General features: G+C 45.8%; 1 protein-coding gene across 1 annotated transcript; it reads left to right on the plus strand.

Moving 5' to 3' along the window:
• The first annotated feature begins 453 nt into the window (after positions 1–453).
• On the plus strand, positions 454–19,161 carry LRP3 (LDL receptor related protein 3). Its single transcript, XM_048516304.1, has 7 exons — positions 454–808; positions 7,419–7,466; positions 8,631–8,766; positions 10,495–10,703; positions 12,527–13,613; positions 14,725–14,857; positions 17,690–19,161. The coding sequence occupies exons 1-7, from the start codon at positions 742–744 to the stop codon at positions 18,509–18,511; spliced, it is 2,502 nt and encodes an 833-aa protein (XP_048372261.1). The 5' UTR covers positions 454–741; the 3' UTR covers positions 18,512–19,161.
• Positions 19,162–22,201: the final 3,040 nt, after the last annotated feature.

Consider the following 22,201-nt stretch of genomic DNA (forward strand, 5'->3'; position numbering starts at 1 on the left):
AAATGTCGCAGCAGAGTGGAGCCTGAGGTCCTTGGTTCTTCTTATTCCTGGCTGCTGCTAAACTCTCTAGAGCAGCAGCTCACCAGGGAACTTCCCTGGAAGTTCAATGTCCAGTTCCCTCCAGTTTGTAGGTTGCCAACTATGTCTTGAAAATTCCTGGAGATTTGGGGAAGGGGCTCAGCATCTGCAAAGCTGCCATGTTCGCCAGGCAAACAGCCTAGAGCTCAGCTATAAGTCCAGGGGAACTCCAGGCCCCACCTGGAAGGCGGCGGGCCTACACATCCCCCGTGCTCGCTCCACCCAGCCGCTTTCCCCTCAGAGGCGCTCCTGCCCCAAGCCCTCATCATGGCGGGGCGGAGCAGCAGCAGCAGGCCCAGGCGGGTCGCGCTCCCTGCCGCGTCTCCCCTCCCCTTCCCAGCCTCCTTCCCAGGCCGGCCCTGCCCTCCGCCGGCCCCTCAGAGCCGTCGCGTCACGCGGGGACGGGCCTCAGCGGCAAAGCAACGGCGGCGGTCCTCTGGTCGTGTCCCGTCTCCAGGATGAGGCCGGCGGCCATGGGCAGGCGACGGGATGCTCCGCCGCCGCCGCCGCTGCCCTGCAGCCCGGACGAGGGTCGGCGGGTCCTTTCCCCCCAGCTCGGCGTCGCCGTGAGGGGGGAGAAGCAGCCGTAGCCGCAGCGCATCTTCTTCCTCCTCCTCCTCCTCCTCCTCCTCCTCGGCTTCCCCCCCGGCGAAGGGACCCGACATGGACGCGGCGTCCGCAGAACTGCGGCCCCCGGGCCCGTTGGGGTCGCTGGCTGCCATCTGCCTGGGTGAGTCGGGGGGCCCGGGCGGGAAAGAGGAGGGCTGCTCTCTCGCACAGTCCCACGAGCAAGGCTTGCGACGGAGGAAGGCTCCTTTTGCACGAGCCTGCCCATAACAGTGTGCAAAGCCCCGCTGGCTGAGCATCAGTGGGGCTTACTCTTAAGTAAGCGCCTGTGTGGGATTGCAGTCGGAGAGACGGAAGGAGGAAGATGTGAGAATCTGTGGGGACAGAACTGGGCAAATGCTTGCTCCCCAGGGACAGGCTGTTACTGGTTACCCAGTTACAGACTGGGAGGAAAGAACATCCTCTGGGCCATGATGGGGAAGAGTGCATTCAATGGCCATCCAAAGAATACCTCCTCACAGGGTTGGTGCAACAAGGGAAGGAATCTTTGCTGTGGGTTCAAATGCAATCCTATGTTGTCATCTGCTTGCTGATTGCTCAATTTTAACATATTTTGTAATCCATCTACTGGTTGACTAAAAAGTGGTTTTTTAAAAAAAGTATCGTAATTGTAATCCGCCTTGGGTGCTAGCGAGAAAGGCAGACTGTAAATGAAAATAATAATATGGAGTAGCCAGCGTGCGCACTGGGCAGGGAGAAATGGGTGGCATAACACTCAGATAAATCCATTTGTGGTTTAAATGGACCCTCTGATGAGTGTTATGCATATGCACAGAGGGAGATCTGGAAGACATGGGGGGGGGGTAGTGGCAGAGGTGGGTCTGGTGCACAAATTGGGCATGAGGAGTGGAGTTGACTCAGGCAGTTTCCCAGTGGAGAGCTCATAAAAGTTCTCTGAATTAATACATAAATACATTGACAGGGACACATCACCCAGCTGAGAGAAATGTGCTTGGATAGAGACTTTTGATGTGCTGTACGCATGCAGAACAGGCAGAGTGCACGCACAAATCGTGCAGGGGCATGCATCGGGTCTGGCCACCAGGAGTATAAGAGCTTTTTTCTCCCCGGTATGATAGGATACTGCAGAATGAAGTGACATCAGCTCTGTTTGCTCAAGAAAAAGCATAGATTTCGGCATCCAGATTATGCTCAGTGTGGAAATGGCTCGGCGGGACGGTGGCTGTTTGTTGCATTAGTAATTTAGTGATCTTTGGTTTTACTTGTGGCAGTTGAAGTTTTTTTGTAAAAAAAACACCTTGTTGCAGCTGAAGATAGCAGATCTTGCAAAGTTAGTGGCTTGTAGTCAGTCAAGCAAGCCTGGTAGGTGGTTGCCACTCACGTGTGTCTTGCAAACAGTCAGTGTGGTTTGTTCTAACTCAGTATAGAGTTCCCCCATAACACTGTATAGAGTCCATCGAGATAAAAATAGAACATCAACACCAAGCTCACTTGTACATTATGGAAATGTATGCTGATAGTATTTATTTCTCAGGCAGAAGTATTTCAGAATGGAAATATTTTGCTGGTTTGCAGAAAAACCTCTGGATAATGCTGTCAAAAAGTAAAAAACACAAATATGCTTTTGCCCGTTTGAGAACCTGTTGGCTGCATAAAATGGGAATCTAAAAATCAAGCTGTCTTGACCAAGTAGCTTGTCACCTGTGAAATTGGATGAAGGAGTCCGGAAGGAAAGTTTCCAGACTTCATGACTATGAGAGCTTATACAGAAAGTCTGCCTTTTGTTTTCCCCTGAAATCTGTAGTGTATCTGTTAAGCTGGACTTTGATTATTGATTGTCACAGTGTACATGTAGTTGTTACAGAACTCATTTATTTATTTTTTCTTGATGGCTGCCAACATTGCTGAAACCTTAGATAGTTTATACCGAGTTTTGCAAGTTGGATCTCTAACCTAGTTCTAACTTTGGTTTTGAGAAATTTTGTTACAGAAAAGAATGGAACGGATGGTATTTAAACTGTGTGTTAATCTGGTTGATACTTCTTACTTGAGTTTTGGGATCTTTCTTTACGGAGAAAGATGGAACAGATGGTATTTAACCAGTGTTTTTCATCTGGTTGATAGTCCTATTTTCTCCTTGTTCCTGTGTGCTTCACCTCCTGTTTTCCTTCCTGCCTTGATCAATCTTTGTTTCAAGTTCCCAGCAGATTTTTGGCTATGAAGTGCAAATGCAGTATTCATATAATCAACTTCAGACTGTTTTGTGTACTTCTGTTGAGGATGTTCTTTCATTTAAGATAAGGAATCCCTCCAATTTCTTAGAAAGTTCTTCACGTTCTTATCTAACCATCCTCCTTCCTTCGCCCACAAAGATAGACATACCAGATTGAAAGAGATGCTCCAAGGCAATTAGTGTTTGCTAAACATTTTAACCTTCCCTTTTCTATTGATGATGTGATTTTAATGTAAAAGATGGAAAGTGCCCTTCCTCCAGTGGAAGATTTCTCTCTTGGTAGAAAGGTATCTTTGGAGCCTGTTCATGGTGGGCAGCAAGGAACCTAATACATTCATTTCTAAATTAACAGCAGCATTCACAGTAAGCTGAATTTTTGTCCCAGATTATAAATAGGCGGGTTTTGAGCCTTCATTGGTATTCTAGAGGTCAGAAAACAAGATTGTGTGCTGTGCCCAGAACACTGTGTTCTAGTGCTTTCCTACTGTCTAATTTACCACTTTTCCACCATCATAATCAGAGATTCTTTGAAGATAGGTTTCTAGATTAAGAGATGCCTTACGAGCGGGGGGCAGGGGGGTGGACGGATAAAGTTATGGATATGGTGCAGCTCATACTGGCCTGGGTGCCCACCCCACCAGTATCAAAGAGGGTACCCATGTCAGTGGGCGGGTGCTGAGCAGTCCCATAGTGCCCAAACACAGAAGAACCCCCCACCTCACTGCTCCATTGATGCACAAGGCCCTATCAATGCAGTGGGAGATGGGGTGGGGGAGTTCCCAAGGGTGGAGGTGACTTTAGCCAGCTTCCACTGGGTTTTCACCCTGGGAACCTCACCCCCATCCCACCCCTGACCACAGACTTTCGCCACCTGAAAGTGTGGCACAAGTTCTTCTTCAGGCAATTTCCTGGCCACAGCACAATCTGGATTGGGCCCCCCACCTTATGGAATAAGGTAGTCAGCATTTAATGGACGAATTCCTGCACCAGTGCTGCCTTTGCAAATGGCCTCTTGGCTGCATTCATTGGTAACAGTGATGTATGGTTAACTCTGCTCTTGTGGAATAGATCTCTTTTGATTCTGAATGAGAGTCAGGGTAATACTGCTCTGTTACTTTGTACCAACAGTGTAGGCTGAACTCTCTTGGAGGCCTTCCCCTGGAATCTCGCCCAGGTGGCCATGTGAATTCAGACGCTGCCTACTTCTTGGGGGATCCTTCCATCATTTCTTATGTTTGCAAGCAGGCTGTGGCAGGCTTCTCAGCATGGGACCCATTCCCTTGAGTTTTTCTTCTTCTCACCTCAAAAAAGTCTTGAAGAGTGTTTTATTTAACGGTTGGTGCCCCTTCCCGGATATATCTTTTTTCCTTTTCCCCCATTTCCATCTATAAATAACCTTGTTTCAAGTGTGATTTCATTTTGTCAGAGTATACTGAATGCAAACTGGCAGGACGTGCAGTGCACATGTATAGAGAACAAGCAAGCCACCCCATTTGAAATCTGTCATTTTTTTCAGGGGATTTAGAACTGAGTTGAGAAAGCTCCGTTCATTTACCTTGTTCTGGCACTCTGCTCCCCACCCTATCCCTTTCTTTTATGTCAATTTCTTCCTCTCTTTCCTGGTTTGTTCTGTGTCAACGTCAAGCCGGCAAGAGCTTGTACTAACTAAGAATTTGTCCTAAAGTATGTTTTAAAGTAGGGTTAACAGGCCACATCTTCAGTCGAAACTGTGGAGATGGACCCAGAGGTGCCCTTTAGTGGAAATTAAGAATATAAGAACATAAGAAAGAGCCTGCTGGAACAGACCAGAGTCCATCTAGTCCAGGACTCTGCTACTCGCAGTGGCCCACCCAGGTGCCTTTGGGAGCTCACATGCAGGATGTGAAAGCAATGGCCTGCTGCTGCTGCTCCCGAGCACCTGGTCTGCTAAGGCATTTGCAATCTCAGATCAAGGAGGAGCAAGATTGGTAGACATACATCAACTTCTCCTCCATAATTCATCCATTAGTGGAAGCACACCTTTGGATCAAGTCCCGTAGTTTGGAAGCCAACTGGTTTCCAACTAAAGTGGAAGAAGGAGGAGGGAATCCACACGTGAGAGGGGAGAAATGGAAAGCAGGAAGTAGGTTATTCCACTGACCTGGATATCCCTGGCTAGCCCTATCTTGTCAAATCTTGGAAGCAAAGCGAGGTCAGCCTTGGTCAGTATTTGGATGGGAGACCACCAAGGAAGTGCAGGGTTGTCGTACAATGGCAGGCTCTGAACATCTCTTGCCACGAAAACCTACATGGTGGACCTCAGTCGACTGCAACTTGGCTGCTCTCTCCACCACCAGGAGCCTTTTTCACTTGATTAGACCAAGAAACCTATGCTCTTGGAAGAGAGGGCTTGATCAAGCATGGCAGAGCTGATTATTTTGGAGTATTTCTGAATGAAGCGGATATTTCATGTAGTGAGGCACACTGGGGTAGAGGTTTATCAGCGGGTGCCACAGCCGTGATTAAAAAACGCATCATAGGCTGTGAAGGTAATGAAATAATTGCTCAGCATATGCATTAACTGCCTAATAAAATAATATGTTAATAAGTAATACTAATTAACAAACATGTAGAGAGCGCTTTAACGTCACTGCTGTATTCCCATGCCATCTCTCAACAGCTTGGAAGATGCAAAAAGGCAATTTGCTAGTTCCCATTCCAATCCAATCTGCCCCCTTGAAATCTTGTCAGTTCTTCAAGTTTGTTGACTTTTTTCTTTAGGAGCTGAAATACTATAAGGTGTAGTGGGCCTTCAAATAACTGTATTTACTCAAATGCAAGATGCTTTTTTTTGTTGTTGCCAGATTTGCCATAAAACAGGGCATTGTCTGATGCTTGCGTATAAATTTAAGTTATGTCCAATAATTAAAAATAAAGGTATAACATTTTTTGAAGGGGTTGTCTTATGTTTAGAGCTGTTTTCCTTTCAAGAACATACGGAGCTGTGGAAGGAAACAAAAAATCCTTTTGTTGTACTGTCACAGTGTCAGACTTAGCAACTGGCATAGCAAATTCTTTTTGTTAACCTAAGAAGCGGCTACTTTGGTAATAATACAACATTATTCATGTGACAGAATTTGCTTTCAGTAAGATCATAGTGGGCATTCTGATGTGGATGTACTCATTGTTCTGGTTGGACAAGAAAATGCTGGATTTTTGCATGCTCATGTAAGGGCAGATACCACCACTTGTACCCTACAGATTGAAATGGAGGTGTTGATACTCACTGTGAAGTAAAAGTACAGACCTGCATTCTCAAGGTAGACAACTTTACAACAACCCTGTAATCCTAGGCCAGAGTGAGTGGTTGTCTGACTTGTGAGTTTTCTGGAGCTGTGTGAGCATGTGGTCTGGTACAGGAAGCCAAAAGCTACCAGACCCCAGGGCCTCTAGCTATAGAGGCTCCCTGGAAACCCCACAACAGTCAGGTGATTCTGGCCGTGAAAGCCTTTGACAATACATTGTGGTGATTATTATCCCTGTCTGACTGCGGGAGAGGGCAGGAAGATGGCTGAGCCTGAGAAAATCGTGTCTTGGCTAGGACTATTTTGAGTTTGTTGCTAAAAAAAGACGGTGGAACAATGAACTTTTTCCATCCAGAGCTCGCTCCTAGCCACTATGCCAGGGGATAGCTTGGTTAATCTGTTGGAACAAAAATAAACAGAAGTCTTGTGGTTCCTTCAGGACTAACAAACAATGCAGTCCTAAGAGAGTTACGCTAGTCTAAGTCCATTGAATTCAGTGGATGTAGGCTAAAGTAACTCTACATAGGATTGCACTGAATGTGTTATTCCTGTATAAACTTTTGTGGATTGGAGCTCAATCAACTTTGACCATATAAATGGGCAAAGTGCTACCTTTCCAGTGCCATCCTTAGAAGAGTTACGCCTTTCTTTCAGATTTTTCCACTTATGCTAATCTTGTATAATGGACAATCTATATATAGAGTTCTTATTCAGAAATTTTGTGGTTTTAAACACAATTATTTTATCTGTATGTCTGGCCAATGACTGTATTAATCAAAAATTAAGAGTTGCACCATTCTAACTTCAGAAAAACCAATGAGCTCAGAAGGGCATAACTGTGCTACAGACTGCACTGTTTATGTTATTGTTCCCTTTCCTATCTAGAAAGCAGTTTTAAAATCAAGCCTTTTTTTGTCTTGTCAGCAATGTATATGCTGATGCATTCTTTTCATAAGGCCATATGAAGAATATAATGCTGATTTTTGTTGGAAGAATGTGGCTATTTTTTTTTGCATTTCTTCCTTCATGGAATTTGACATCATACACATGGTTCCCAGGAAGACTCCTACTCAGGTACCCATTCAGTTTCAGCAAAATCGCTGCATCCTGTTCCTTCAGACTATACTCCAAAACATTGCTGATAATTTGAAATTACTTCTAATTTTTGCTGTTGCCGCTGTAATTTCTAACAAATTCCCTTTTCTTTCCTTCCTTTTTTTGTATTTTAAAAACAGTGAATCTCTTCTTTTCTGGGAAAATTGAAAGCGCTGTGCCTTCATTAGGTAGGATATTCCTGTTTTCTATTTATTTCTGTTTCTTCCTTGGAACGCAAGGCAGCTTGCAAAGGGTATCGAGGTCCCCTCTCACCTAGACCTTGGCCAGACTTAGGCTTGCTTAGCTGCAGCAAGTCTGCTCTCTCACTTGTTGCTGATAACTAATAAGTCACCTTCAGTGTGGAGAGGGAGACACCTTTGGAATGTCCACATGCGTAATTACTTTGGTGTTGCAGAGTATAGATCCGAGAGAAATATCACAGTCTTCCCCGAATCCCCTTTTATTGGGGGGGGGGAGGGTGCAGCTTGAGAATAGCAGTGGTCTTGATCGGTTGCTTTTCACATCGCTTTAAAAAGAGAGAAGCTCCTCAAATTAATTAGTCATTCTGAAAAATAATGAATATGCAGTAAGTGATCCCAGAGCCGAGTACGCTAAAAAACCTTTTCATCACAGCAATCTAATTTTAGGCTGTACATTTATTTATTTATGGTAAGTGTAAAATCACAGAGAAAGCAGGAAAGCCGTCGGCAACTCAAGTGTAAGAAGGGGAAATGCAACTGCATAGTGTTCAGAAACGAGGATTTCCCTAGTGTAGCAGGTCCTTTTACTAGAGATGTCAGGACTTGAATCTGGAGCCTTCTACATGCAAAGCATGTGCTGCAGTACATCCCATCACCATATTCAGATGTGACAATATACGAACGGGTCAAACAAGTTGCTGTACCTGCGAACAATTTTAGAATATTTTTGTAAAAAAATTCAAATGTCTGAAAGCCTTGGTTTTAAGAAGAAGAGCAGCCAACCACTTTACCAAAGAGCTAGGCTAGAAAACAACGTTCTAGTTATTTCACGTCTGGCTACAAATTTCTTCTCGTTGCTAGAAGGCATTTCTAGTAGGTTTATAAGCAGGATTTCAGCCCTTTTTGCCTTTCAGTAGATTTATGAAAAAAATTATTTTATCATGTTCTCTTGACTGGCTCGTTGGAGAAGATTGATCCCCTCCTCGAAGGTGTCTGTTGAACTACATCGAGGTCAAATAATATACAAAAGTAAAAGAGGCATGAAAGGATAATAAAAAGCTAACACTGATAATGTTTAACGACTGATGAAAGCTATGGTGGCAACAGAGGCATTTAAGTTTTAGCATTGAGCATTTTTGTTACTTCCATTAGCTTGCAGTGGGAAACCAGAACAGCACACTGAGAGACGAGGGGTCATCTACAGCCCTTCCTGGCCGTTAAACTATCCTCCAAATGTCAACTGCAGCTGGTACATCCAAGGCGATCGGGGTGATGTGATCACTATTAGGTAAGATCAGTGGTTGGTTTGGGGTTTTTTTTTAACTGTGGTCCCTTGTAGTGGAAAATTAAGTTCATGTTAAAATACCCTGGCAGAACCATCCAAATCAGAACATAAAAACCATCTAGTTGGATTTTTTATGAAAAAGTCTAATTTTTGTATACATGGCTGTTAATTGATTGGAACAAAGGAACGCTTGTTAGGTAATCCCATGAGATGGTTGACCCCCCACCCCCCACACACACATTTTGAATAGGAGAGCATCACCATCATCACACCATATCTTTTGAAAAGTCCTCTCCGTTTTAAAGATGACTTTCTGTATACACCACTACTGTTGTTACACGGTTGTCATTCACTTCATTGGTACCTCTCTGCGCAAACTACTTGATGTATTCTGCCCCATGCTACTTTAACAGAGAGAGAGAGAGACTCTGACCCATCTTTACACCAGTTCCTTCAAGACCTCCATCGAACCTTCAAGGCTTGCAAATCAGGATTTTTTATGCCTGGTGTAAGGTTACACACCATGCCAGTAGTAGATCTGGGAACGCAACCAAGGTTTTCTCATTTCCTACTCCCTTGTTCTGAACAGTTAGGCAGAATATTTTTAATGAGCCAATTAAGGTTTCAGCTGTGTTCACAGCCTGCCCTTACTTAGAGAGACTAGCAAACAGCAATGACTTCTCTTGTTTAATTGGAAGATACAGTTGCTTTACTGATAACATTGATGATTCCCTCCCCGCTCCGCATTTGGAAGCCGAGTTAGAAACCCGGCTTCTCTGCCAATTTCTGAACATTTGATTTAGGACTGCAAATTTTAATGGTTGTTTTTAATTTGTTTGTTTGTTTGCTTGCCGAAGATATGAATTTTCTGCTCTCCTGCCCCAAGGGCACCCGGAGTGACTGACCAAATTAAAACGATATCGTAACAAAAACCTCTGAAACAGTGGAACGATCAGATAATAGCAGGAACACTACATCGCGCCCATAAAAAAGCCAAACTGCTAGTAAAGTAGCTAAAAATAAAACAGACATAGGATTAAAGATTAAATAAGTGTACAAACCCCAGCCTCTGCTAAAAAAAGGAGACTCTCACCAGCTTTCCACAACCCAAACAAGCTGAACCAAAATCCAGAGATAATATCAAAGCCCAGCAGTGAATTGTTGGGTCTCATTAAAAGCCCACTGAAGGAGCATTATTTTCACTGATTTCAAGAGGGCTGACGATGAAGAACCTTGATTGATTTAATTAACCAATGTGTACATTTGATGAATCTGCAAGGCTACTTTTAATTGACTGGACTGCAGGCGAAGGGTAGGCTTTTAAGGTTGTTTGATTACAGGGGATGAGAAAGAAAGTGCGAAAGTTGGCTTTTGTTATTAACAACAAATGATGGCTTCCGTGCGACTTGCATCAGGCCTCCAAGAAGCCTTTAAGTATGGTACTGATGAAAAGAAACTTTGCAGAGAAAGCTCCTTTGTCCAGTTCAGTCTCCCAACTGACCTTCATCTATTGTATTGTGGTGGTCACCACATGATGGCCGTTCCATCAAAGTCTGTCCCCTGAAGGCTGGTCACTTGCATTCTGCATTAATAACAGTTGTTAGTTTTTTAAGGTGCCGCTGGACTTTTGTTCGATGAAACCAATTGCATGTCGTTTTTTTAAACAACGTGATTCCTATTTGTGTTTCTGATACGTCTGAGTGCATCTCCCATTGTTTTTTCTCTTGGCAGCTTCAAGAACTTTGATTTGGAGGACTCCCCAAAATGTTCAGTGGACTGGCTAATGATTGGCCCATCCTCCAAGCGGGAGGAATACAGAGTATGTGGATCCTTCATCCCTCCTTCTTTCATCTCTGCCAGGGATCACGTCTGGATAGTTTTCCACGCAGATCTGTCAAGTTCAGGACAGGCTCAGGGATTTCGCCTTTCTTACATTCGAGGTAAAAGCTTGTCTTGTTCTAATTACTCTGTTGACTGCTGAGTTCTGGCTACCAGACATCATTTATCCGTTCCATTTATTTATTGGGTTGGGAGGTATTAACCTCAGCTGTTCCGGTTTCCCATTGCAAGCTAATGGCAGTAAATAAATGCCAGGAAAAAGGTGTAGTGAACCTTCAAAATATTCTCTAAAACTTTCCACTCTTCTGTTTACCATCTGCCCTTCCTGGTGAAAATTATGGAAACTTAGAACGCTCATCAGGCGCTCTTTGAGAGTGTCCACAACTCTAAATGGAAGCCCAATCAAGAGCCTTATGTCTGTTCTGATTTCTAATGCCAGGAGTCATGATTCTGATTGAGTGCCAAGAAACCTAAGTTCGGGCGGAAGCTCTTAAAGTGGATGATATCACCGAGATGGTTTCTTTGGCAAAGGATATGATTTCTCACGAATCTGGATCACTTCCTACAGGCAGCTCTCTTTGTTCATTAAAAAAGCTATAATTTTGTCAAGATAATTATTTTTGCTTTATTTGGGGGCAGAAAGGAGAGGAGGATTGTAGGGAATGGCTTTGGTTTTGCAGAGAGAATCTCAAAACAGCTATCTGCTTGAAGATGGATGTTTGCTGTTTGCAGATCTTTTTAAAGTTCACCTCTCCCAAATCTACATGAAAATAGCTTGAAACGCTTCCTTTTTAATGACATTCCTCCTATGTCCCTTTTTAAGATCATATGTTTAATGTGCTTAAAGGACAACATTTCCCTTCTTGTTTTCCCACAATCCACTTCCCTAAGAGAGAGTCTGAATCTGGATCGAAAGTATTTGAACATAATATCGATAAGGGTTTGAACCTTGAGAGTCGGTGTGGTGTAGTGGTTAACAGCAGGTGGATTCAAATCTGGAGAACCGAGTTTGATTCCCCATTCCTCCACCTGAGTGGCAGAGGTTTATCTGGTGAACCAGATGTATTTCCATACTCCTACATTCCTGCTGGGTGGCCTTGGGCTAGTGGCGGTTCTTCGGAACTTTTTCAGCCCCACCTACCTCACAAGTTGTCTGTTGTGGGAAGAGGAAGGGAAAGGAGCTTGTAAGCCACCTTGAGTCTCCTTACAGGAGAGGCAGGTGGGGCATAAATCCAAACTCTTCTTCTTCCTGAAAACCTTTTGCTCGTTTTCTGTCCTTGAAGCATTTGTGACTCACTTTTTATTTGTGGTGGGAAGATCAAGACGATAATGTCCTGTTCTGAGCTGGATCCAGATGTAGGAATTACATTTAGGTCTTCTTTCGGAGTATTTTAATTTTTTGTATTGAAAACTCAGGCACAATTCCTGTGCCGTTTCCAGCTGTAGCCACATTAGGGCAGGAAGCCAGATACGAGAGCCCCGAGAGAGGGCCCGAATCTGGGTCAAATGTCCTATCTTTTCATGTGCGGAAAACGTGGTAAAGCATTTTTCCAGCAGGTGCACACTTAATGCTCAACCAGGCAATCCTCTCTACCCTGATAACTGATTTCTGCCAGATCATCATCACCAGAATGGTACTATTAATTTTTATTTACGGAGATCGAACCCTTCTGTCTAGAGTCCTGTTTGGGAGTGTCACTGAAAGCGCAAACGAACGTGAGGGACCGCTTCACCTGCTGCAGCTCAGGACCGTTGGCAAGAGAGTCTTGTTTTTGGTGAGAGAGAATTCCAGAGTGCTGCAGGCATACTGTTTAAAAGTTTTGAAAAACTCAGCATTTCCAAACAGGGCTGTGCTTTCTTCTGGGTTTAGCGTTGAACAATAAGTCCTTCCCAAAGTTTGTAACCTACCTCTCTCCCTTCACAGGAAAAACCAGCCAAGCCAATTGCCAGTCTGATGAATTCCGCTGTCTGAATGGCAAATGCATCCCCAGCTCTTGGAAGTGCAATTCGATGGATGAATGTGGCGATAACTCAGACGAGAAAAACTGCACCGTTCCCCCAACCGAGCCCCAGTCCAGCATTTGCCCCCCAGGAACCTTCCAGTGCAGCATAGCCCATTCCACTAAGTGCTTGTTAAACGAGCTGAAATGCAACACGGTCAAAGACTGCAACGATGGCTCCGACGAGGAAAACTGCCCCGACCTCTCGTGCGGCAAAAGGCTAAGCAACTTCTACGGGTCTTTTGCTTCCCCGGATTTCTTCCGCTCGGATCACAGCCGGGCAGACCTCCGGTGCACTTGGTACGTGGACACCCAAGACAACCGCCACGTCCTCCTCCAGCTTGACTTGCAACTGGGCTACAACGACTACGTGAAGGTCTACGACGGGCTGGGGGAGAGAGGGGACAAGCTTATGCAGACCCTTTCGTACCACAATAACAGGCACTCCGCGAGCTTGGAGTCTTCCAAGGGGCAGCTGACCATAGCCTACCATGCCCACTCAAAGAGCACTGGCCATGGTTTCAATGCGACCTACCAGGTGAAAGGCTACTGCCTGCCTTGGGAGCATCCGTGTGGCAACGACGAGGAGTGCTACACTGACAAGCAGCGCTGCGATGGTTGGTGGCATTGCCCCAACGGCAAGGATGAAGAGAGCTGCCCCGCCTGCCAGAAGAACGAGTACCCATGCGAGGGAAACAGTGGGCTGTGCTATTCGTTGCTCGATCGGTGTAATAATCAAAAGAACTGTCCCGATGGCTCGGATGAGAAGAACTGCTTCACTTGCCAGCCGGGCAACTTTCACTGCGGCACCAACCTGTGCATCTTCGAAACGTGGCGCTGTGACGGCCAGGAGGATTGCCAGGACGGAAGCGACGAGCACAACTGCCTGGTGATTGTGCCCAGGAAGGTCATCACGGCGGCTCTCATCGGGAGCCTGGTCTGCGGGTTGCTCTTAGTGATCGCTTTGGGATGTGCCTTTAAGCTGTACTCGTTACGAACCAGGGAATACAGGTAAAGATCACGGGGTATATTTCCTTATCGATAATACTTCCAGAGGAAAGGCCATGCTGGTTTTCGCAAAGAAATAAAGCAAATAGAGCAGCAGTAGTGTAGTGGTTCAGAGCAGGTGGACTCCGGAGGAACCAGGTTTGATTCCCCGCTCTGCCGCTTGAGCTGTGGAGGCTTATCTGGGGGACTCAGATTCGCCTGTGCACTCTTAACACACGCCAGCTGGGTAACCTTGGGCTAGTCACAGTTCTTCAGAGCTCTCTCAGCCCCACCTACCTCACAGGGTGTTTGCTGTGAGGGGGGAAGGGAAAGGAGATTGTCAGTCCCTTTGAGACTCCTTACAGGAGAGAAAGGGGGGATATAAATCCAACTCTTCTTCAAATATTCAGGGGCTCCTTAGAGACTGACAAAATGTATTCCAGCATAAGTTTTCATGAGTCAAAATCTACTTCACTGTATGCAGTGAAAGCCTAAGCTGGAATAAATGTACTCTTCAAGGTGCCTCCAGACTTCTGTTCTATTTAACTTTGTAATATGGTTTTTTGTTTTGTGTTGAGGCAAAGTTAATGTGGGGATCCAAGTGGGGCTGGCCAGTACCTGGGAATATCCGCCCCTTGAGAGTCCTCTATAAGAAATGACAATTTCCACAGTTACCTTTTTTGTTGCTCTTAACTACTTCTTGACCTGACAGGCCCACATTTTCAACCTGTCGTACCAACATTCCAGCCAATAAACAGATGACTTGATTTCATCTCAGATGATTGGGTTGTTTTTTTGCTGTTTAGTTCTGAATTGGAAATGGCGGGAAAGGTACCCAAAAGAAAGCTGAGGCAGCAGCTTCTCACTTTGATTGTACCACTGCAATGAATTGGCTTTTTTCCCCCCATATGACTCAGTCAGAAGTCATCTACCCCCACCCCCACCCCCACCCCCCCAAAAAGGCCAAAAATGAGATGATGGCTTCGGTAACAAATCACCAGCAATGCAATTTTGTGTAAGCAAATGTAAAAAGAGAGACAGACAGAAACATACATTCCGGGAAATCTTTGTCAGTCTCATATTATTTCTTTTCTCCTTTCTCCTCTCTCCTCTGCTTCTTCTGTTGTTGTTCCAGGGCATTTGAAACCCAGATGACCCGTCTGGAGGCGGAGTTTGTGAGACGTGAAGCTCCACCTTCCTATGGACAACTGATTGCACAGGGACTTATTCCGCCAGTGGAAGACTTCCCCGTTTACAATGCATCACAAGTAAAAAAAAATTTTTTTTCCTCTGTCATCACCTACATATGCACTGCAACATCAGTAGAATTGAAACTGGAAAACGCTTTTTCATACTGGCAGGATCTAACCAGGCATGGATATTTCTGCAGCTCCCTGTGTTTTTCATGTTAACTATCATGTACCTATGGGGCTGCTTCAGACTGTGACCACAGCACGAGAGAAGGAAGATTTGGGCCCCTGACATTGTTTTGCAAACCTGAAGTGACTCCAGAGAGCTGCTGTTTGCCCCGCTGGGGAAACTGATAGGAGTACGCGCAAGTTTTCTACAGTGGCGCAGACTCAAGGAGGCAGACTCAACCCACCCACCCGTTGTCTCATGGTCCCAATCCAAATCAGTGACCCATTCACCTGATAATTAAGTCAGAAAAATGCTGGGAGCTGTGGAAACCTGCATGTCTGAGTAGGCTCTTGGGAAATGAATCATGAATGATCACGCGACAATCAGATTTACCTTGGCTAACAATTTGATTGTTGTTGATTGAAACATTTACATCCCACCTTTCCCTGTGATTCAGGGTTACAATAATAGTGAAAACATCAAAACCAAAGATAAAGAAGCGAACCCCAAATCTTCCCCACGCTTAAAAGATGCCTCCTGTTTAAACCCCTTCAAAACAGGCAAGCCTTGCAGCCAGAGGCGTGGCAAGGGGGGAAAGCGCCTGGTGCACTCGTGCGTCCTCTGCCCTGGAATGCCCACGCCATGCCCTCACCACGCCCCCACAAGGGTGCCCCCCCCGGTGTGTCACGTCTCCCCGCCCCCTTGGAGCTACGCCTCTGCTTGCAGCATCTCTTGAAGATGTCCAAAGAGTGGGCCTCCTCAGTGGCAGAGGCTTATCTGGTGAACCAGATGTGTTTCCGCACTCTTACATTCCTGCTGGGTGACCTTGGGCTATTCACAGTTTTCTCAGAACTCGCTCAGCTCAGCCTATCTCACAAGGTGTCTGTTGTGGAGAGGAAGGGAAAAGAGCTTGTAAGCCACCTTGAGTCTCCTTACAGGAGAGAAAGGTGGGGTAGAAATCCAAACTCCTTCTCATCTTCTCACCTCTTCAGGGACCTGATTCCCCAGAGCTGGAGTCACAGTGGAAAAGACCAGGGCTCTGGTCAGTGCCAGACAAGCCACCCTAAGTGGTGGGATAGCCAAGAGATGACTGCCTGATTATTGTAATTGACACACAGGGTCACATGGAAAGAGGCAATCCTTTATTTCAAACCACTTACTCCAGAATAGCTCCACATAGCTTAGTTGTGCTTTCATAGAGTTTACCACTTGTGCTTTTTGGAGTATGTGTTTTAAAAATTATGACTGGAGAAACACCCTTTTTTAATTTTTGGAAGAAAGGTTATTTTTCGTAAGTGGAAGCTTTGGGTGGAAGCTAATGGTTCAGTGGACAGGTGCCATGGAAACCATTTTGTATGAGAGCAGGGGATGTTTTATTCCCACCTCCTACGTTAGACTTGTTGAAAGGAAGAGGGTTGGTCTTTCCTGCTGGTAAAGTGTGAAGCCTGTGTGATTGCATGTTACACCACAGTCATTTGTGCAGGTTGCTGGCGCTTTCAGATATTTTAACATTAATTCCTCCAAACTGTGAGAAGGGTTGAGATTAAAATCCGCTTTGAAAACTCGCTTGGGGCATTTTCGTTGCATTTATCCCTGAAAGCACTATGGCCATCAGTTGATAAAAAATCTTGTTTCAAGAAAGGAAGAAAGTGACTGCGATGCTCCAGTATCTAGAAAGGATCTACAGATACTACCAGATACTTTGCAGGCCTCAAGCCGCTGCCCTCCCCTTCGCCCAGATTTCTGAAAAATGAAGTGGGAAAAGGCAGAGATAGCAGAAAGCGAATTAATTTTGTCATGTGGGAAACGAAAACATTTTCCTCTCCATATTGTTACAAATACCCTTTTTGTGAATGGTTGGTTTTTGGTTTGCAGTTGCTTTTTCGCCCCCAGTGTTGCTAAATATAACCGGCTCTGCGGCATGATCCTATTACAGCTGATACCATGTTTGCGATTACGCAAGCATCGAGGAGATCAGCTCAGTGTTTTTTGCTTCGTTGAGATTTTTTTTTTTGGTTTTCCCCTCTTTCGAGCTTTAGCTTTTGACATTGCAAGAAGCATTTGTGATAAGGCTGAAACTGAGGGGTCTAATGACTTCCAGGGCTGTAATCATGATAATCCCTGACTTTATGAGGCCGGGAAATGATGTTCAAGAGGGAGACTTGGAAGAGAGTACTTTTGTGCGGGCTGAGTTGTCTCACTGCATAGATTTCCAAGCATGGCTTCCTTTACATCTTCCTTTATTATTATTAATTTTTGGTCTTTTTTGAGGATGGGGTTGACTTTGCTATTTGTTTTGGTTCTCGTTTTTCTTTTCCGTAAAACATTATGAGCATGAAATCCCCGTTGTTTTAAGATCACCAACAAGAAGTACGAAACATAGCAGTGAGCAAATAACAAAGGGATTGTATGACAATGATTCCAGTGGAGTAGCCGTGTTAGTCCATTGTAGCAAAACTATACAGGAGTCCAGCAGTGCCTCAAAGGCTGAGAAAATGTATTCCAGCAAAAGCTTTCTGAGGCCAGAGCTCACTTCCTCAAATGCATGACAGTAATTGTAAAGGAAGCAATTGATAGTTTATATAAAATATAGTGTAATAACTCAGGTTTGACACTGAGAATAAACTTTGGGACTTCGTTTACAAGGTGCCACGCAGGAAAATGCATTGGCCAGCATACCTGCATGTATCTGTCAAAGGAAGCTGAGGCTGGGGAGAAATCCACTATGTTTATCTTTACAGGCCTCCGTTCTGCAGAACATCCGGATAGCAATGAGGAGGCAGATGAGGCGCCACTCGTCACGACGCAGCTCCTCCCGCCGGCGCTTGGGCAGGCTGTGGAACAGATTCTTTCACAGGCCGCGAGCAAGAGGCCAGATCCCACTTTTGAACCCCACTCACACCTCACAGACAGTGCTGGGAGACGGGATCATAAACCGCACAGACGGAGCGACCGCACAAAGCCTCCCGCCTTCTCCCGAAGGAGCTAACATCGAAACAGAGACCTGCAGTCCAGATCAGGAACGCCAGGGATCCGAAAGCAGCAGTTTGCAGCCAGGGACAGAAGCTGCGGAGTTGTTGCCCGCTGACGTTTTGTCGAACGCTGACACAGCTGCCTCGGCAGACTCGGAGGACAGGCCCAGCGATAAGCCTGCGAGTGCTGAAGCCACCTCTAGCGACGAGGCTAGGCAAGCCAGCAAGGTTGATTCAGGAAGAACATTTAGGGACCCTTTGTCGGAAAGGGTTACGGAAATGCACCCGGGTGGGGGGTCGGTACCCAGACGGACAGTTGCAGAGAACCAAAGTTCAAACAGGAGTCACTTGCTGAGTGAAGAGCCATGTACGCTGCCCTGTAAAAAGTGGGAGTCAATGTACTCTGACAGCCCACTGAATGTTCCCATCCAGGTGGAGGGCCAACGCTGCTGTTGTCCGCATTCATATCACGAAGAACCATTGGGCATTCACCCAGCTTGTTGCCATTCCATGGAAGTGCCAATACTAGAATCCCCTCCCCACCTCTCAGAAATCAGCCCCAGCGATGACGAGTCTTTACTGGTTTGCTGATAGACTCGTGCTGGACTCTGACAGGCTTTTGTGACCTTTTTCTATTATGTTGTGATGCACACCATTGATAACCCAAAGGAATCCGCCTCCTTTGCTGTCTCTTACAGGTCATTAATCCCCGGGGGGGGGGGCTGAAAACACAGTGAAATTTAATAAGATAAACTCAGTCCCTGCAGTCCACGGGAGTGTATTTCATATGATCACATTTCAAAAACGGATTTGGTTTTAAAACATGCTTTACATGACAGATGAAGTCATTGTTCTCCAAAGGGCTCACAATCTGAAATGTCTTACCATCTTATAATGTACCCTTGATGTTATCCCAGGGAGCAATCTAGCTACCGGGCCAAAGTCATAAAATGATAGCTTCTGTGGCACCTTAAAGGACAGCTATTTTATTGTGATGTAAACTTTTTGCAGACCTAATTCTGCTTCGTCAGATGCATGAAGTGTTATCCTCAGTTGGCAGATGTATTTGTGTGTGAGTGCAGAGAAAGCAGCTGTAGGGGCAAGTTCCCTTCTTGGGGAGGCCAGTGGAGAGCCAGCATGGCATAGTGGTTAAGAGCAGGTGGATTCTAATCTGGAGAACTGGGTTTGATTTTCCACTCCTCCACCTGAGTGGCGGAGACTTATCTGGTGAACCAGATGTGTTTCCGCACTCCTACATTCCTGCTGGGTGATCTTGGGCTGGTCACAGTTCTTTGGAACTCTCTCAGCCCCACCTACCTCACAAGGTGTCTGTGGTGGGGAGAGGAAGGGAAAAGAACTTGTAAGCCACCTTGAGTCTCCTTACAGGTGAGAAAGGTGAGGTATAAATCCAAACTCCTGCTCCTCTTCTTTTTCTCCTTCTCCTGTTTCTTGTTTGCATCAGCCATGATTCTTCCAGAGACTGTAATTACCTACGCCAGCATGCCTCTCTGGTTCCCCCACTTCACAATCTATTGTGCGGTTACCAGGGAGAGAAGGAACCCTGGGGATCCTATATGGTTTCACAATTGTAACTCCTGATAGCGGTTACACCTGTGTGAGGAAGCAGCAGAAAATCCTTGACCTGCGGACGTGCCAGCATCTTGTAACTTCAGGGATCCGTAGCTGTTGCAATATGACAATGCCCTCAATCCTCTGGTGTGTTCTCTTTTGCGATGCCCCCTTCCCTTGTGTGCTGGGAGAGCAACAGTCAGCTTTTTAGCTTTGCGTCCATGTGCTAGAGGGAATTCAGCTGGCAGGCAAACAGGCACCAGACACAAGTAATTATTACCGTGATTGCTCAACTGGAAATATCCAATTATTGCCAATTTAGAATATTTGTTTAAATTAAAGCTATGTCTACACTGCCCCGGGGTAAATGGTTCTAACAGAAAAACAGGGCCCTGCAACATCACTTCCTTTCATTACTTAAAAAAAGTACTCTCCACGCTGTTGTCTGCTGGCCCCTTTCATGACAATGGCCATAGATCTCCAGAAATGCCAACAACGGCCCAAAGGTTCTCTGTTTACAGCAAATGGAGAAACAGTAATTGCATTGTATTGTCGAAAGCTTTCATGACCGGAATCACTGGGGTGCTGTGTGGTTTCCGGGCTGTATGGCCGTGTTTTAGCAGCATTCTCTCCTGAACGTTTCGCCTGCATCTGTGGCTGGCATCCTCTGAAGATGCCAGTCACAGATGCAGGCGAAACGACAGGAGAGAATGCTGCTAGAACACGGCCATGCAGCCCGGAAACCACACAGCACCCCAGTGATTGCATTTTCTGATAATTCTGCCACTCCAGTAACAAAAGAAGCCAAATTTCAATTACAGGGGATTGCAGGAAAGCCTCGCTGTTTGGTGGTGGTTTTACTTTGATGCTGTCGTACCAGATTTTTATGGCTGTGTATTGAGCTGCTGTTTCACGTAGCATCTTTTTTCCCTTTGCCTTTCAAGGAGTTTCCTGCATTCGGCACAGGAATCAGGAGTGTTCAGATCACATGTGGTTCCCATAAGGATTGCTAAAGTGCTTAATTCTTAAGCCAGTTGCCAGATATTCAAACTGTTCATGGGAACTGTGCTCATCCAGAGTCCTTCATTGAGAAGATCCCGTTGTGATCCAGAAACTTGCCCAAAAGTTTGTCTATTGTAGCTGACCTTTTCCTTTGCAAAGCACAGAGGAGATTTGGTGCGTTCGGACTCAAATTCTGAGATCTTGCTTGAGCCCTTTGTGATCTGATACTGTGCCGTGGAATCCTCCACGGTGTATGGAAGCTCCACCAGCAGGGATGCAGGGACTCCTTGGCAGACGAGCAGGTGTTGAAAAGGTTCCTTGAAGGCAGAAAGTTTGCGAACCTTTGGAACACACTATTCATTTCAGGATCTCTGCCAGAGTTCTAGTACTTTAGAATGGCTGGCGCACAATTTTTTTAAAAAAACATAAGATGATTTCTCTGTCGAAAATAACCATTGCTGTACAGAAGGTGGCCATTTTGTAGGCTCTAAGTACTGTGCACAGACTGGTGCCTTTTCCTCTTTCACAGCCCACATCAGACTGTGGTGGCAGCTGGGAATGGCACTGCTGTGCTGCCTGCAGAGGGTTTCCTGGAAACGCAAGGAGGGAGGAAACAGCAAAACCCTCCCCGCCTCCGGTAGGCCCTCCATTGGAGCCAATGGAGCTATGCCACCCTGAAAGGTGGTGCAAGTCCAGGGCTGCAGAAAAACCGGTCACAAACCCCAGGTGGGAACCAACTAACCTTGGCTCCACCCCTGGGATCCCCCCCCCCCCCCCCAATGCTGGCCTCTGTTTTGGACACCAGTGCAACTCAGCCATGGCTAGGACTTCCGTCTTTTGTGACGGTGGGGCTGAGGAGCTCAGGCGCCTGTGTCTCGGGCCTCACCAGTGCTTTTGCACCTTGTGGCAACAGGGTGGGCGCCCACACTGCCACGGACAGATCCCCCCCCCCCCAGATTGGGCTATTAATTTTTTTTAAAAAAGAAAATATTGCGACAGTTGTTTGGATGGCAGCCCCATGAGAGTACAACACAGTTTACAGTGGATAAAGTTGTGTTAATCTGTCCGTTTAAACACATACCACTTATTTGCCTGCGTGTGTACCATTCTTTGCTGCTGGTGGCATTGCCCTGTTTCCCTCCCCCAAACTGGATTCATTGACTGCTGGAAGCAAGTCTGTTGGGTCACTTCCCATATCAGCATCACCATCTTCTGGGAAGAGTGGCGTTGATGTGGGAAATCACCCCCTGTCAGTGCTGGATCCAGTGTGAGGGTGGGGGGAGCACAGCTGTCATACCGCTCCAGGTATCTATGAGTTGGTCTCAGCTGCACTCTAACAAAGGGTTCTCATCACCTCTCTGTAATTTTCCCTTTCATCCCATTCGTTGTGAGTTTTCTGTGACCACATCATGCTGTGTGGGAGTAGAAGACTCATTAAAATCAAAGGGACTCGCACATACTTGACAGTGCATAGAATTTCAGCCAATGTGGACAATCAGCAGCTGCTTCACAGAGCGCTGATCACTTTGTGGATATAACCAAATGCTGTCCAGCATCCATCTCCCAACACCTTTCCAGTGTACGCAAAGTTAAGAGCAGCAGTCAGAAGAAAGAAAGAACAGTCTAGTGTGCCTGGAAATATGAAATTTCCTAAACCATCACCTCTTGAATCAAAATTAATGAGACAGGAAATGGGTGTGAAGTTTCAGA

Source organism: Sphaerodactylus townsendi, linkage group LG14, assembly GCF_021028975.2.
Source record: "Sphaerodactylus townsendi isolate TG3544 linkage group LG14, MPM_Stown_v2.3, whole genome shotgun sequence".
NCBI classification, from domain to species: Eukaryota; Metazoa; Chordata; class Lepidosauria; order Squamata; family Sphaerodactylidae; genus Sphaerodactylus; species Sphaerodactylus townsendi.

Excerpts from the sequence above, each read along its gene's own strand:
- LRP3 (XM_048516304.1), top strand. The coding sequence starts at position 742 with ATGGACGCGGCGTCCGCAGAACTGCGGCCCCCGGGCCCGTTGGGGTCG. Across the intron at positions 809-7,418 it reads GCTGGCTGCCATCTGCCTGG|TGAATCTCTTCTTTTCTGGG; the intron begins GTGAGTCGGGGG and ends TTTTAAAAACAG. Across the intron at positions 7,467-8,630 it reads AAGCGCTGTGCCTTCATTAG|CTTGCAGTGGGAAACCAGAA; the intron begins GTAGGATATTCC and ends TACTTCCATTAG.